Source organism: Pseudopodoces humilis, chromosome 6 (genome assembly GCF_049639895.1).
Source record: "Pseudopodoces humilis isolate 2021_Gansu_Grassland_sample_001 chromosome 6, ASM4963989v1, whole genome shotgun sequence".
NCBI lineage: Eukaryota > Metazoa > Chordata > Aves > Passeriformes > Paridae > Pseudopodoces > Pseudopodoces humilis.
Window position 1 is genome coordinate 9,467,420 of NC_142205.1, and position 14,860 is coordinate 9,482,279.

General features: G+C 42.4%; 1 protein-coding gene across 1 annotated transcript in view; it reads left to right on the forward strand.

Annotated features, from left to right (window-relative positions):
* The first annotated feature begins 219 nt into the window (after window positions 1-219).
* Window positions 220-14,860, forward strand: part of HGFAC (HGF activator) — a 40,705-nt gene continuing 26,064 nt past the window's right edge. Inside the window, exons 1-6 of the mRNA XM_005518055.3 lie at window positions 220-385; window positions 1,859-1,913; window positions 3,736-3,832; window positions 8,882-8,955; window positions 13,602-13,715; window positions 14,363-14,494. Of these exons, the coding sequence (XP_005518112.2) occupies window positions 320-385; window positions 1,859-1,913; window positions 3,736-3,832; window positions 8,882-8,955; window positions 13,602-13,715; window positions 14,363-14,494 (538 nt within the window). The 5' untranslated portion in view covers window positions 220-319. The remainder of the gene's footprint in view (window positions 386-1,858; window positions 1,914-3,735; window positions 3,833-8,881; window positions 8,956-13,601; window positions 13,716-14,362; window positions 14,495-14,860) is intronic.

A 14,860-nucleotide genomic window follows, 5' to 3' on the forward strand; every position in this document is an offset into this window, starting at 1 on the left:
CTTCTCTGGAGTTGCCCTTCAGTGTTTGCTGATTACACCAGCAATCTTGGGACCATCTCCAAGGGTCAGGCACTTTGTATACTCTTCACTCCTGGAGGTTTAGGGAGAGTCTCTCCCTATGGGGCATTCCCTTCTACCCACAGAGACATTAATGATTAACAACGATAACAGCTCTGCTTACTTAGAAAACTAAAATATCCTAAAGTTGAGTAAATCACAGTCCCTCAGGGAAAGCTTCTTCCTGATTCACCCTCCTGCTTCAGTCCAGCCCTGGAAGTTTTCCTCTGCCAGGCAAAACCTTCATGAGAGGAGAGCAAAGATGAAAGTCTGTGCTCCTCTCACTGTTGTCTTGGCGCTGAGTCTGAGCAGTGACTGTGCAAGGATGGTAAGTGATTCTTCTTTTTCAGAGTAGTAGATCAGCTGCATGATGCCTGGCAGGGATCCTGGCAGGATGAGTGAAGCCTCTGAACTGACCCAGAAAAAGAGATTTGAAGGGAACACAAAAGGGATTAGACAGATAAAGGCTGGCAACAGTGCTCACTAAGTGGGGGGACTATGGGATAGCTGGTACTATACCTTTCTCTATTTAAAGCAATTATTTACATCCTTGCCTTGCTATGGAGGAGGAATGGGAGGGGAGGAAGGACCACAAAAACTGAAATCCTTAAAAAATATATCTCAGAAATGTGTTGACACAAGCAGGTACCTGCAGTAGCATGGAGGGAGAGTGCTCCACTGCCAGACATTACTGCTGTCTGGTAAGTGAACAGGCCAGCTTAGGTGGCTATCTTCTTTTCAGACTTCTCCCTGTTTCCATGCCAAACCCTTCAGTGTTTTTGCAGTACATATCTTGTGTCTTTTTTGGGGCTATGTCTGTCAAGCACATGATCCCCACTACAGCCTGGCATCTACCATGGACTAGCAGGACAATAGTCCACTGCTGCCTTATGGTGAGCATTGTAGCCTTAAGATCAACCTTATTTCTCTAGCTGGGTTAAAACTAGATCAAATATGCTTAGATTATGTTATAATCCTATCTCAGCTAATTACATATGTGTCCTCAGATATTACATGTGGGAATAGAGAGGAATGCTCATGTTCAAGGTGAAGATCATTCTTGGCTGAAGCCCTTGCTCGGTGGTGGCAGAGTCTGTATAGAGTGCAAAAATTGTTCTTTCCTCAGAAGTCTCTAAATATCTCAGCAGCAGCTTTTTCTTAACCCTCACTTTTTATGCCCCCTGTCCAGTTCTATGTTAATGATGTGTGCTTCTTTGACTGCTTTTGTGATATATTTTTTGCTATAGTTCAGTTGCCACCGCCTTTGGTGGCAGCAGCATTTTATGTGTATTATCCTTTTTTCTGTTATTTCCTGTGGCTTAAAATCAGCTCAGCCTAGTGCTCTTTGCTTGCTGATTTGCAAACCCAAATACAGTTAGAAGTTGCTTTTGTAACTAATGCCCTGGGGGATACAGCTAAATAACAGAAAAAGGCAAATGTTGGGATATTATTTGTAACTGTGAACTGGCCCCAGAATGCATCGATACTTCCTGCTGAGAGGAATAGGAGATGTGTCCCTTGGCTATAGAAAGAGATATAGATATAGATATAGAAAGATAAATTGGCCTTTGTTGTGTTGTGCTGGGTTTTCCTGGTTTAGTTGTCACCTTCAAAAGTCAATGTTGTTCAAAAGTCTTTCACCAGACTGTGCCCCACCAAAAATTACAAGCAAATAAAATTTTCTCAGAAACACTGGGAGAAACACAATTTCAGGTCACTCTGGAAAGCAGGTTTTTACCAGTAGTGTGGTTCCCATAGTGAATTTGTGTCTCCAATCCACATTCTCTTTTTCTCTTTATAGCAAAACAAATCTGGGGCAGGAAGAGGCTCAAAGCATGGGTTCACTCGCCCACAAGGTACCAAGTCAAATCCAGTAGGTTTCATGACAGTAAGAATGGTCTGCCTGTCTGTATCCGTGCTGTGCAAGTCGGTAGGAAGCCTGTCTTTGTTTCAACATGAATAAGGATTATAGAATGGTTATGCCAATATTAATTTCTGTTTAAAGGGGAATTTGAGATTAGCTCAGGAGTCTCAGGTAATTTTCCTTCAGGTGCAGATTAATGGGAAGGTGCTGATGGGATTTTAGTTTGTCTGAGCTGGCATGGCTTTATATTATTTCACAAGGTGGTGTGGCTGAAGATGTGCAACAACCTTTAATCAGAGCTGCAGCTGCCCTGTAACTTTCGAGCACATGAACTCTTTGTACATACAGGCTCAGTTTCTACCCTGGCCCTTGATCTCTCTGTGGGAGAAGGGTTTGAGTTGCATGCAGCTTTCTTGATTGCATTTGTTCTGATGGAACTCCAATAATCAGACATCCTGGCTGTGGGAGAACATTGCAGTTTCCATTTTTAAAGCTGTTATTGTCCTGTGCTTTTGCTGTTAAAAATTATATGCATTGGGCAATCAATAGTGGCTTTATAGGTTATAACAGTCTTCAGTGGCCTTTGGGATGCAATATGTCTTCTGAATGGGGATGTATTTTCACAAGTCTCCTGCCTGCTTATACTGGGAGCTGTCAGACAGAGAAAGCTGATAATGGAACATTTGTGTAATTCAGAGAATGAAAACTGGGATTGACAAGGGGATGGCAGAGGGGATGGCAGTGGCTATTTCACATTGATAGAGAAGGAGGCAGTTAGGGCAGATGGAGTGACCATAATTCCAACAGATTAAGAAGGGGTTGGACCACAAGGATAGGTTATTTTTTCCATAATGCCAATAATTGACCTCAGCAGCTCTTTGAGATCTCTGGGCTTATGTGTAGAGTGTTGCAGAAGCCTCAGCCATCATGGGAGGGGTAAGCTCAGGACAAGGAGCAATCGTACATTGTCTCTGAGAAATGGAAATGTGCTGTGCTGCTGGTTTGGTTGAATGCCCCATTTTTCTCTTACAGCAGTGGCTGGTTTCCCATTCAGACTTTGGGATTTCAAAACAGATTACTTTTAGTTTAATGGTTAAATAAGCTCTGACAGTTTTTCATTGTCTTTTTTGTCTTCAGCCTCTCTCATTCTCAAGACTAATCTTGAAGGATTTTTTCTGATAGACTCCCACTAGCCTTCCTTGAACTCCCACCACCCTTCCTTAGACTGCCATCACTGATGTGGCAAATATAAAACTTGCCCTTTCTAGACACTGGTCCCATCAGTTTCTCCCCATTTGTTAGCAACCTGCTTATCCCCAAGGGAAGGTGGTATGATTAAAATTCTCTCTCTACTCCCAACCTTTAAAACCTTCTTTCTCCTGACTGTTTCTATTTCAGTTTGTACTGTCTGGTTCCTTAATTATTTTAAACAGATATTACAATGTGATATAGAGCCTGAAAGGATATAACTTCAGAAATTCTTTTAATATGCAATTACAATACTACATAATTAGAAATTATAATTGCAATTAATGGGTATAATTGGCATTTGCTCTACCAGAAATGGCAGTATATTTTGAACTGAAATGATCTGAGATATTTGTTCCACTGCAGAGTCCATTAATCTTTGTTGATTCAGTCATTATGTAGGATTTTAAGCTGCTTCTTATGCACTAGACATGGCAGAGACAGAGTCCTGAGTACAGCTGAAAAACTTGCAGATATCTATCTTTTTAATTTCATATAATAGTACATAATATAATTTGTGGGTTGGTTTTCAGCTGCATTATGAGTTTTTTATATTTGTATTTCAGTGTTTACAGAGGATGGACATTTATGCAAATTTCCTTTCCGGTTTGGTGGAAGGTTTTATCACACTTGTTTATCAAATTCATTTTCCAGAAAGAAATGGTAAGTTGACATTGTTCATAAATGAAAAGAGCATTCAAATGAAACACCATTTTTTAGTTCTTTAATCTTGCTTTTGGTATAATTAACATGAGCTTGATGCTGAGCCCAGGGAGACTGGTGCAGTTCTGCTGCTGATAGTCATGGCCCTCGGGTCAAGATGTGCTTGGAGGAAGACAGCCCTGGCACTGGGTTTCCACAACCACAGGAGGCTCAGGAACTGCAGAAATGTTTCCTTGCTGCCCTTCCTCTTGGAAGTGCAACTTACATGAGTGACAAGAGCTTGTACAGAAAAAGCAGGACCTATAGAATGACCTGGTAGAAAGCCTCTGCTGAGGGAGAGAGACACAGACACCTGCAAGAGAGGATACTTGGTTAAGGCACTGTTTGATTTGTTCAGGCTGTACTTGTACTGCAGTAGAGACTATCTGATTTTTGAGGAAAGCTCTTTTCTCCCGGCCCCCATGTCTCTAATTTCTATCCAGATTGGCACCAGAACCCCTTTGGACAGTGCAGTACTAAGAAGTGAGGTATTACTCGTGTTTGTTGGTTAATGATTTATTCTACTAGCGTGTTTAAGGCCAGGTCTCCTTTTGGGCAAAGGTTACTCTTTTACTTTTGCAGAAGCTGTTAGAAGTATTCATGGTCCATTTTTGGGGTAGGGGCATTCAGGTGGGAACCATACTGAATTAAAGCACTGAATGAAAAAGATAAACTTTGTAGACAAATTCATATGATAGGCATATGTTAACTGAAATCAAAGGCAACAAAGCAGACAATATGTGGGTGCCAGTAATGTGAAAATTATGCCCAGATGAGCCATGTGAAAGGAAAACACTTGCCTGTTTTCAGGGTGGAGGTAATATTTTAGAGTTTATTTTACTCACCCAGGCAGGGCAAAACTCTCATTTTTTATACTGGACTGTCTAACTTTTTCATGATCTGTTGGTGTCTTTCTGATGACACATCTGTTTCAAGTGTAAGTGCTGCTGCAATGTAAACACCCCACAAACCTGCTAACACAAACAGACAGCGAGCTTCAGGCTAGGAAAACGCTTCAGAATTTCCCCAATATCCACCGATACAACTCAGCTAATAAAAGCCTCCAGGAAACAAGAATTTGAGACTATCTTAACTAAAGAAAGGGAACTGGAATAATTTACCAGTTTGAATCCTGTCTTTGATGAACTGTAGCCACAAAGAGATTGACCTTAGTACCCACTTAATTTCATGCAGTGCTTAAGAGAGATCCTGTTAATATATGACACTGTGTGTTTGTTTTTAGCCAGTTAGGCTGCAGAAATGGAAAAACCTGTGAATGGATGGGGTCCAAGGTTAGAGCACACTTTAGAGCTGACCTTGAACAACTTGCTCTTATGCTTCTGACTTTTTAAAAGCCATTTATAAGCAGGGAGACGAGGAGGAGGACAGCTGGAGTTATTTGGATTTGACAGATCATTTCACCCTATGGGTGACCTTCTGACCAGTGTTTGCTCATCACTCATAAGCTAAAAGCAACTTAATGTGTGACTTCAGGCACAGAGATGCCGGGAAAAGAGCCCCGAACAGCAGTTGGGAAACCTGCTCTGTGCATTTTTTGTGTGACTTGGCACTAACCCAGGCTGGCCTTACACTCAATAACTGATCCCAGGGCACCTGGTGGGCAGCAGGTGAGGGCAAGGCTTGTGCCCTTACTGCTCCTGCCTGCTGCAAGCTGCTAGTAATGGATGATGGGAGGCTGGGTCCAAACTGCTTCTTTGGGGGTGAATTCCAGGAAACCTGACCAGGAGAGAGCTGACTTGGGCGTTTAAGTTCATGTCCTCAGTCCTCAAGTTATACTTTGGGTCAGGACTACAGGCAGGACTTTACAGTGCAGGCCAAACCCCACTCAAATGTGCTTTAGATTTATGTTTTCTCATACTACATATGACACTATGACACAGATACTCTGGTTCAACATAAATCTGCTCCTGACTGCAGAAAGCTCTCCCTACCCTCTTGGAGAGCAACAAACAAGTTGTATCTTTATAAATATTTATTGAAAATACAGGAAAGAAGACAAAATAATTGCACTATTTAAATAAAAAATTCCTTTAACAGCATCCTGTATTGCTTTTCCCCCTTTATCTGTTTTCACAGATAAATTTCAATTTAGTGGCCTATTACCTATTACTACATGATATCTTGTTAAAGATGTAGTGTAAATTTTCCTTTTGTGCTGAGGAAAAAGAATTGCCACTGAGTTTCATTGGTACCTCCAGAAAGACGGAGCAGTGTAGGGACAGACAAAATGGGAGTGCAGTGGACACTTGTGAGAGCAAAAGGAGAGGGTGGCCTGAACAGGAACAAGCTGTGGCTGCAGGGAAGCTGCCAGCACCCTGTCCCTGTGTCCCAGGGTGGGATGGATTCCTCAGATTCTGCTCAAGGGGAATGGCAGGAGCAGGCCCTGGCTGAGATTTTGGCTATACTTTGGAAGATGTTGACTCATACCCTGCAGAAGCCTCATCCTGTGCTTGAGTCCTGAATGGGTGGAGCCCCTGTGCAAGGGTGAGCTTAGGTCTGTGTAGGAAGGATATGATCTTGTCATCTTCCTTGGAAACAAGAAGAGTTTTGATATGTCGGCCACAGACTAAAAGCTGTGCAGGGGACAGCTTTTTGGCCAGCTGGATTACAAGATGGGGAGTCTGTGACAGTCCTGGAAAGAAGTACCTGTGGGCTGAGCTGGGAGATGTCAAACATCAGGCTGTGAATTTTCCTGGAGCTGGTAGTGGTTGGTCTGGTGTTGTCAGGCAAAGCATGGCTGTGTCTCATGGTCAGGACAACACCTAAAAAGGTCTCAAGCAACCTCCAAGTCTCAGACATAGTGACAACTCCAGGTATCTTGGCAAAGCTCTTTCCTTACACCTGGCCTGGGGCTTTGCTTGTTCTCCAAAACATCCTATTTTTAAGGCTCCCTATACTCCTGGTGGGAAAAATGGCCTGCTTTCCATTTATCCTGCCTGCCAGTTAGACCTCTTCTGTGACACACCCTTTTGTTAGTCCATTCCCATGTTGTTTACCATTTATGGGTTGAAAATGTTATTTAAATAAATCCCTTGTAGTGGACTTTTCTGATATAATGAGTTCAGTATTTCTGTCTTTATGTTTTCACTTTTATGTTAATCATTTTATATGACAAGCTTATGTAAAGATATTTGCTATCCCATAAATTTTGAGTGTGGGTGCGTTTGCAAATAGCGTAAAGAAATAATAAGGCCATTGGGTTGGTTTGGCTGCTGAAGGTAACATTCCTCAAGACTGAAATGTCACCACATTTTTGGTAAGCCTCCAGTCAGACAAAACATTTTTAAAAGAAAAGGAGGGAGACAAGTGAAATAGCTTTGAGGATGAGCTGAGATTCTCACAGAGAGTGAGATCTGTAGTGGAAAATATAAAAGGATTATGTCACTGTGCAAGAAGCTTGGCACCAAGGAGGCAGCTTGGCATCACAAGGGAGGACCAACCTCATTGTAGCCACTGCAAGGCAATGGAGAAGGCCTGGCTGCGGAGAGCATCGAGTGGGAGGATCAATGCTTTGTGGACAGCTGGTGGAAGAAGCCTCTGTTGGGGTCTCTGACAACAAGAAATCTTTTAAGATGGAAACGTTTGTGATTCCTCTGATTAGAACTTGGCTGCTGCTGGACAGTGACACAAGCAGTGCTGAGGACACTTTAATTAATTTCTCATCTTCCTTCTTGTGCATACTAGACCACCCTTTAAAGAAAGCACAGTCCACTTCCCACAAAAGGATCTTTGAGAAATTCCCATCAACTCCCAGCAGTTGCATCAGCCTTAATTCCTGTGAGAGAGCTGCCTCTTTAAGTATGTGCCATGTTAATCTGCACCAGACTACCAAGCACCTCTTTTAGATCACCTTATATAATTGAGGTCGCCAAACTTAATATATGTGGCCTATTCAGATGCTCCATAGGAATTAAGCATTTTAAATACCACATAGCATCTAATTAAGAAGAAAAATAGGGCAGTTAAAATGTAGACATGAGCTACAATAAAATTTCAATCTAACTTGTAACATCCTAGGGTGAAAAATTTGACCACACAACTGCTCAAGGAATGATAAAACCATGCATAATGAAAATAAATCATCCATCACATTAAAAAAACTCCAGTGTTTTCTAATGTCCTGTAGCTGGTCTCTATTATTCTGCATTATAACTGGCTAGGGAGGATGTTTTAGTGGATGGTGCACTGGGACAGGACATGGACCTCCAAGGTTCAGCCTCAGTTCAGTCACGTGCTCTCAGTGTGTCCTCGAGGTAAACTCCAAATCTACTCCTGCAAAAGAAGAACAGCAGCTCAGTGCTCCTTGGAGTGCTCTGAGCCTGAGATGGCAGTCTGAGAGAACACAACACCACTGAGAGTGTGCAGGACTTAGTCCCCTGCCCTGAAAATTGGAGAAGTTTTATCTGCGCCTTTGGAAATCACCATGGTGTCAGTTATTTCCTCATTTCATCTTGCAAGTTCCAAAATAAGAATGCTTTAAAGGAACTGAGTGCAAAAAGGGTGAAATATGCTTGTCACTGAAAGTCAGGGAAAAGTCCCTTTTTGTGGACAGTCTCCTGCCTCCACAGATTATTACAGTAACTGTCAGGCATTAAAAATGGGCTGGGTCCTGTTTTGCTTGTTTTGTAAAAAGTAAAGAAGAGATAATTTATTTGCTTTGGTTGTGTTTTTATTTCTGCCTTTCATTTTCTAATCCCAGAAATAGAAAGAATGTTGGGTTTGTCTAAATGATTAATTGAAAATTCCAGGTCCTGCATTTACATTTTATTTTTAATCTGCTTTTAATTTGAGAGAAGTGGAGCAGAGCAACTTTAACAAAAGAAAGCATATTTTTTACTCTACTCTAAATGAGTTTGAATTAAACTGATGCTAATTAGAAAAAAACAAGCATGAATTTCCAGGATGCCAGAGTGTGAAGGCCCTGTAGTTTCAGTGTAAACATCCAGGTTGTTTAAAGATGCACTAAGCTGTACCTTTGATTCTTTTCAGGTGTTCAACAACACATAACTTTGACCGGGACAGGAGCTGGGGACACTGTGCTTTGCTGCCCAGAGACCATTCAGGTAAGGCAAGCCATTGCTGAGTTGCTCCAGATACCTGGCTCCTACTTTGCCACCTGCAGGAAGGAGGGACAGTGCCTTCAGCACAATTTTTATTGTGTATTTATTTTGAAGCAAGCCTTCACATCAGCTGTTTCCATAATCTCTCTGTGACGTTGCACAACCATAGCATTAGACTGCGAATATCAGAGTCTTTAATTCACTGTCTGTTGACTAACTCAAAGCCATGGAGAGAAATTATGGTAATGCCAGCATGGAAATCCAAACTCCTGCTGGAGCCAAACACAGAGGTAATCATCTCCTCCCTCATGGCTTGGATGTTACTTTTAGCTTTCCCTTCATTTACAGAGCTGCATTTTCTGTCTGTTTGACCAATTAACTTTTTAGAAGGTACAGAAACATTTGAAGCAAAACACAGCCAGCACTTCCAGCTTTGCTTTTGTGAGATCTCATGGGAAAGAGCAGATCTCAAGCCCAGACTTCCCTGAGCTTTGGGCTGTCAGAGAAGACAAGAGGCCAGACATGTTCATTGCAGTAGTCCTGAGGGATAATGAAAGGATTACTTAGCTGAACAGCTCTGTGGCTTCATGTGGTCACCACACTCCAGGGCTACAATTACCTCATTGCGAAAGTCTGTCTAAAAGGGAAGTCAAGGTCTGTGGCAAGGTCACCTTTATATATAAAAAATCACTTTAATTGACACACTGGGTGAAAGTTCATCTTGGAATATGCATCCCTGTTCTCAGCAGTCCCTTAGTGACTGGCCTTTGCTTATCTCTGTATCCCTGGCTCCATGTTTCATGAACTGGATGCTGGGGAATCCCATTTTATAAGGAATATATATATATATAAATATAAATTCTCATTTCATACAGCCACAGACCAGCTTACAAAATCAGGTGTTGCACTGGTCAAACTTCATGCCCCTGAGGCTTTTTTTGGATCTGTGTTAAAATTCTGATCATATTCCTATTTTTGCCATCTCACTATTTTCAAATGAGACACATCTTATTTAGCCTGCAGGATATAACCAATAGCCTAAGATATTCACTTCCCACTTTCAAATGAAGAGCTTTTTTCACCAACCCCTTTCAGAGAGTTCTCCTACAGTGTCAGGAGTCTTATTGCCAAGCTGATTGCAATCTACCAGAGCACTTGAAAAGCCAAGTTAGCTGAATCACGCTGACAGTCTAAAATTAAGCAGTGCACAGCATCACCTTTTTAAATGTAACTACTTTAAATTATTTTCCAGCCCGGCTTTAAAACAGATTAACAGTAGATTATAGGCCAGTGACCTAGCCCCAAAAACAAGCAGCAATATACACAACTTTGTAATGCAAGTGTGGCAGACATGAACATAGACTTTATGGGCAGTTCATGCTTACAAGAATCAGGTTATGAAGGCTGCACTTTGTTATTCATCAGTGACTTCCCAGAGCTTAAAATGTTGTTGGTAGTTGTGACTTGTGACTGCTTTAATCCTCCAGTGAAGCACTCACTGTGATGGTGACAGCTGGCTGACTCGAGGAGACACTTCCAGGAGCTGAAAGAGCTTTCCAAGCCCAGTGTCACACATCTGGGGGTACTTTGTTCCACCTTTGTCCCTCTGTCTGCCCATTACCATTATTCTGCCAGACATCTGGCTGCCTGCAGGCCTTTTTGGGTTTCCTGGCTCATTTTTGCCTGTTACCCACAACAGTGTTGGATGGGTGTGTTGGAGCAAGAAAGCTGTCCTGTCTGCCTGCCAGGTTATCTCTGTGGATATACCCTAACATCATTGAGGGCTTTTCCTGGCTACTGGTTTTCCTCCAGAAAAAAAAAAAAAATATGTGAGAGGAAAGGAAAGAGAAAAAAGGATGGGGTAGTGGAGTAGCTGGAAGAGATCACTGCTGGCTGTTGCAAAATAAAATATAGCCCCTTTATTTCTGGAAGCATTTAAAATTTAAAAAAAATAAATAAAAGGTTTTTGGTTGTTATTTTATTCATAAATGTAAGTCTACTTAGCTGATTTTTTTTTAAGCAGCAAGCACTGTATTTGGACTTGGGAAATGTTTAACAGATCACTAACTATAGCTTCAAGAGAACAGGTTTATGAAAATGTTGAAAGGAAAAGCAACATAATGGATGAAGGGAATTTGAAGCAAAATACGGAAATTTTGCCTGCTGTGGAAAAAATAAGCAGTCAAACTGAATAGTGCTGGTCTTTAAAATGTGCAAAATAATACTTTTTTTTCTGAAAAATCCACTAAAGTTTTAAATCTTTGGGTGGATTTTTCATGAAAAACAAGAAAAAAAATGGAATTTCAGGGAAAGAGTATCCTTTGGCAATAAGACGTTGGTGAGCAGTGGCATAGAGAAGGAGCTTCTTTAGAGCAAAGGTTGAAGCACAAACTCTCTCCAGGCCAAGAATACCACATGTATGTGACAAGTCAACTTCAAAATGCTGGAGGTGCTTACAAATCAATGTTAAGCAAGTGCTGGAGGCTTTGATCCAGAAAAATACATCTGCCAAATTCAAGGGAAAGTTTAACCAAGAAAGCTTTGGCTTTAGGATGAAGTGAAGCTTGGGTGGGAAGTTTCTGCTGGAGGGAGGTGTTAATACTGCATACACGTGGGCCAGCTGGGTTGTGCATGCACAGCTCACATATATGTACAAATATCCATAAATGTGAAATGCCCCTACAGGTGTGACTTCCAGATTTTGGGAAGTCTGGTAGGACCACTTCTCTGAATGTCTGGAAATCTTGGACAAATGGCCAAAACACCAGGGAGACCCAAATATGGGGGAGAAAATTTCCAGACAGTATTTTTAAGATCCCTCTGATTGATACAGAAAGAAGTAATACAGTGGTGTGGGCTGTGCAGGCAAGAGGAAGAGGCATCAACCCAGGAGGAGCTCTGAGGAAGGTGGGTGGCAGAAACAGAAAGTTTTTATTGGGAAATAAGGGCAGAAAGGTGAGAAAAGGCCACTGCTCAGTCAGCAGAGACTGGGAGAGGTGAAGCTGCAGTCAAGATGAGAGCTGGCAGGCATGGAGTGTTTTACCCATGAGGGTGCTTTAGGCAGTCTGAGAAAGCATGGACTTGGCACTGCCCAGTCACTGGATAGTTAATAGTGGGCAGGATTCTCCACTGGGAAGTGAGATGCGTCCATCTGCTTATGAACAGAAGTTGTTCTTGGACTCCAGGAAAGATGTGGAGCAACACAGAACATGCCTGGAAGGTCAGACTGGAGTGGTGGGTGGGATGTAGTGAGGGACAGATTGAAAAAGAAATGAGTGGAAGTGCTATTTGCAGATTTAACAAGGGTACAAAAATTTATTGAGCATTTGTTACAGCAGAAGATGACTTGGAGATCAGGTCATGATTTGGATGTAGTGGTAATAGGAAATACACGATTTTCCTTTGAGGAAATATTACAACATTAGAAGTTTCATAACTATCAACAGCAGGAAGGGTAGGAATGTCACTGACTTTACTTGCTTTCCCTTGATGTTATCCTGGATTGAAACTACCAGTGAATACACCCAGACCTGCTATCTGATAGGAATTACATCACTCTCTCTTGAAGTAAATATTTTGATCCCTGCAGGGGAATCTCAGATTTACAGTGCTGGAGCAAATTTAAGGATACACATTTTGTGCATCACTTCAGCCCTGTTCATGTGTGCCTGTGCCTCTACATGTTGCATCCCATGCTCAGGACACAGTGTCTAGCTGAAGAAGCACCTGGACTGAGTAACCCTGCAGATGGCTTAGCAGTGTTTGACTAGCACTAGAAGGAAGGTTTGAGTGCAGACAAGATGTTGGGCCAGCTCTGGAACAGATGTAAACATGCTGTTGGTTAGCTTCAGGGGAGATACATCCCCTGGCACTGCCTGAAATCAGAAACACTGCCTGACCAGCAAGACTCTTACTACTTTTGCATTGCACATTGCCAAGTGAAGCTTCTATTGCAGGAGTTGTCCTGGCACCTACTTCCTCTCCCACCACATTTTCCCATCATTCAGAAAATTCCCTAGTAAATGGAGATATGCTAGACTGGTCCAGTTTTCATCTTTCTTGGCGTGATTTACTTGGATGTGCTTTGTGATTTGCTTCATCATTTTTCCTTTGGTGCCAGCTGTCCATTAGTTTTAGACATAATCCAAAATCCCATAGCAAATTCTTCTGCCGAGGGCTGTCCTTTGTGCAGTTTGAAAGAGATGTGTGATCCCGGTGGTGGATGTCGCAGTGCGAAGGCTGCAGGGCAGGGGCAGGGCAGAGGCAGCACGGCAGCCTTCCTCCCTCCCCAGTGTAAAGGCACAGCTCCATCTTGTGGGCACCTGTCCCGCCGTCTTCCCCACCACAGTGCCAGCTCTGGTGACTTCAGGTGTGCCTGGACCTGCCTCCTTCAGACAGCTTAGTCTGGGGGGTGAAGGGTCAGTTCAGTGATTTACCATATGGTTTTAAAAGCTGGGTAAATAAATACAGCTGTTTTACAGCTGGAAACAAACCCACTGTCAACTGGTTGGACCAATTTTGTTTTACATTAATAGATGATATTAAACCCACTGAGCATTGAACCAAAATGGCTCATGGAGCCAAAAGAACAAAGCAGGACTTATGCCATACTTATTAACAACGTACAACTTCTTCTGTGGCCTCTCTAGATCACTGTGCAGACAACCCATGCCACAATGGAGGGACCTGTTCTCTCACTCACAGCCACAGGATGTACCACTGTACCTGTCCTGAGGAATTCACAGGCGAGGACTGCCAGTTGAGTAAGTGCCTTCTACCACCAGTGTTACAACATGAAATATGAATAGTAAGTAGGGCTCATTAATGTCTGCTTAATGAAAAGGTAGTGCTGTTGTGATGGGAAAGACCACTGCAGCATGAATGTTTGTGTAGGTGGATTCCCAAATGGTTATGACAGACGATCCATTCCTGACAGGACAACTGAAAATAGCTTGACTGTACAATTATAAATCCGAATATGCTCTGAGCATGGGAAACACAAAAAACCTCTTCCCCTTCCTTTGCTGTTTTTAAGATTTAAATACCCCTCACATGTTTGGAAATTACTAATATCTAGTAGGCAATGCACAGAGACATGAAAAAGCAGCACAATTGCAGGTGATGCCTTATCCCTTACAGACATGCATGTACTGGGTACAGTGATGCTGTCCTGCTCTCTGGGCTTTAGGAGAAAGTCACCTCTGTCCCGAGGTTCCTGGAGCTGCTGCTCCACTGGCTCAGTGCCTCCACACTACGGAGGCTGGCTAGCTTGAGAAGGACTGTCAACAAACATGGATCTGCTCAACATGAAAAAAAGGGGTGAGCAGGGAACGATAAAAGAGATTGTGGCGCCATTTCTTGCAAGAAATAATATCTGAAAGCTTGTGTTGTTTGTAAAACTTTGTTTCAGAGAAATGTTTTGACAACAGTCTCTATGAATTCTTTGATGTGGGTGCAAGCTGGTCAAGAGTCCAACAAGGAGTAGTGGAGCAGTGCATGTGTGTGGACGGCCACATCGAGTGCAGGCGTGTGGAACACAAAAGTAAGGCACTATTTTGTACCACAGCTGTAGGTCTGCATGGAGTGGGATAAAGGACAGTGAGTGTGTCAAAGCCTGAGCAGGGCTGCACACCCTAATGCTGCCCTTGCAGCTTGTATACCCTCTCTAAAACACAATATTTTAGCTTTCCTTTCCAAGAGTGAGTGGTTATACTGACTCAGGAAATCCCTTCAATGTGTCCATACTTATTTCAGGAAGCAGCTATATGCCTTATGATGAATTTTAGGGACACACTTCAGTGTTTTCTTTGAAAGGGACGAAACCCTGGTTTGCAGCACGTAAGAATATACAACAGGTTGTATAGTAGAAGTGGTAAAATTTTTATCCAAAACTATAACCTGCCTGAGA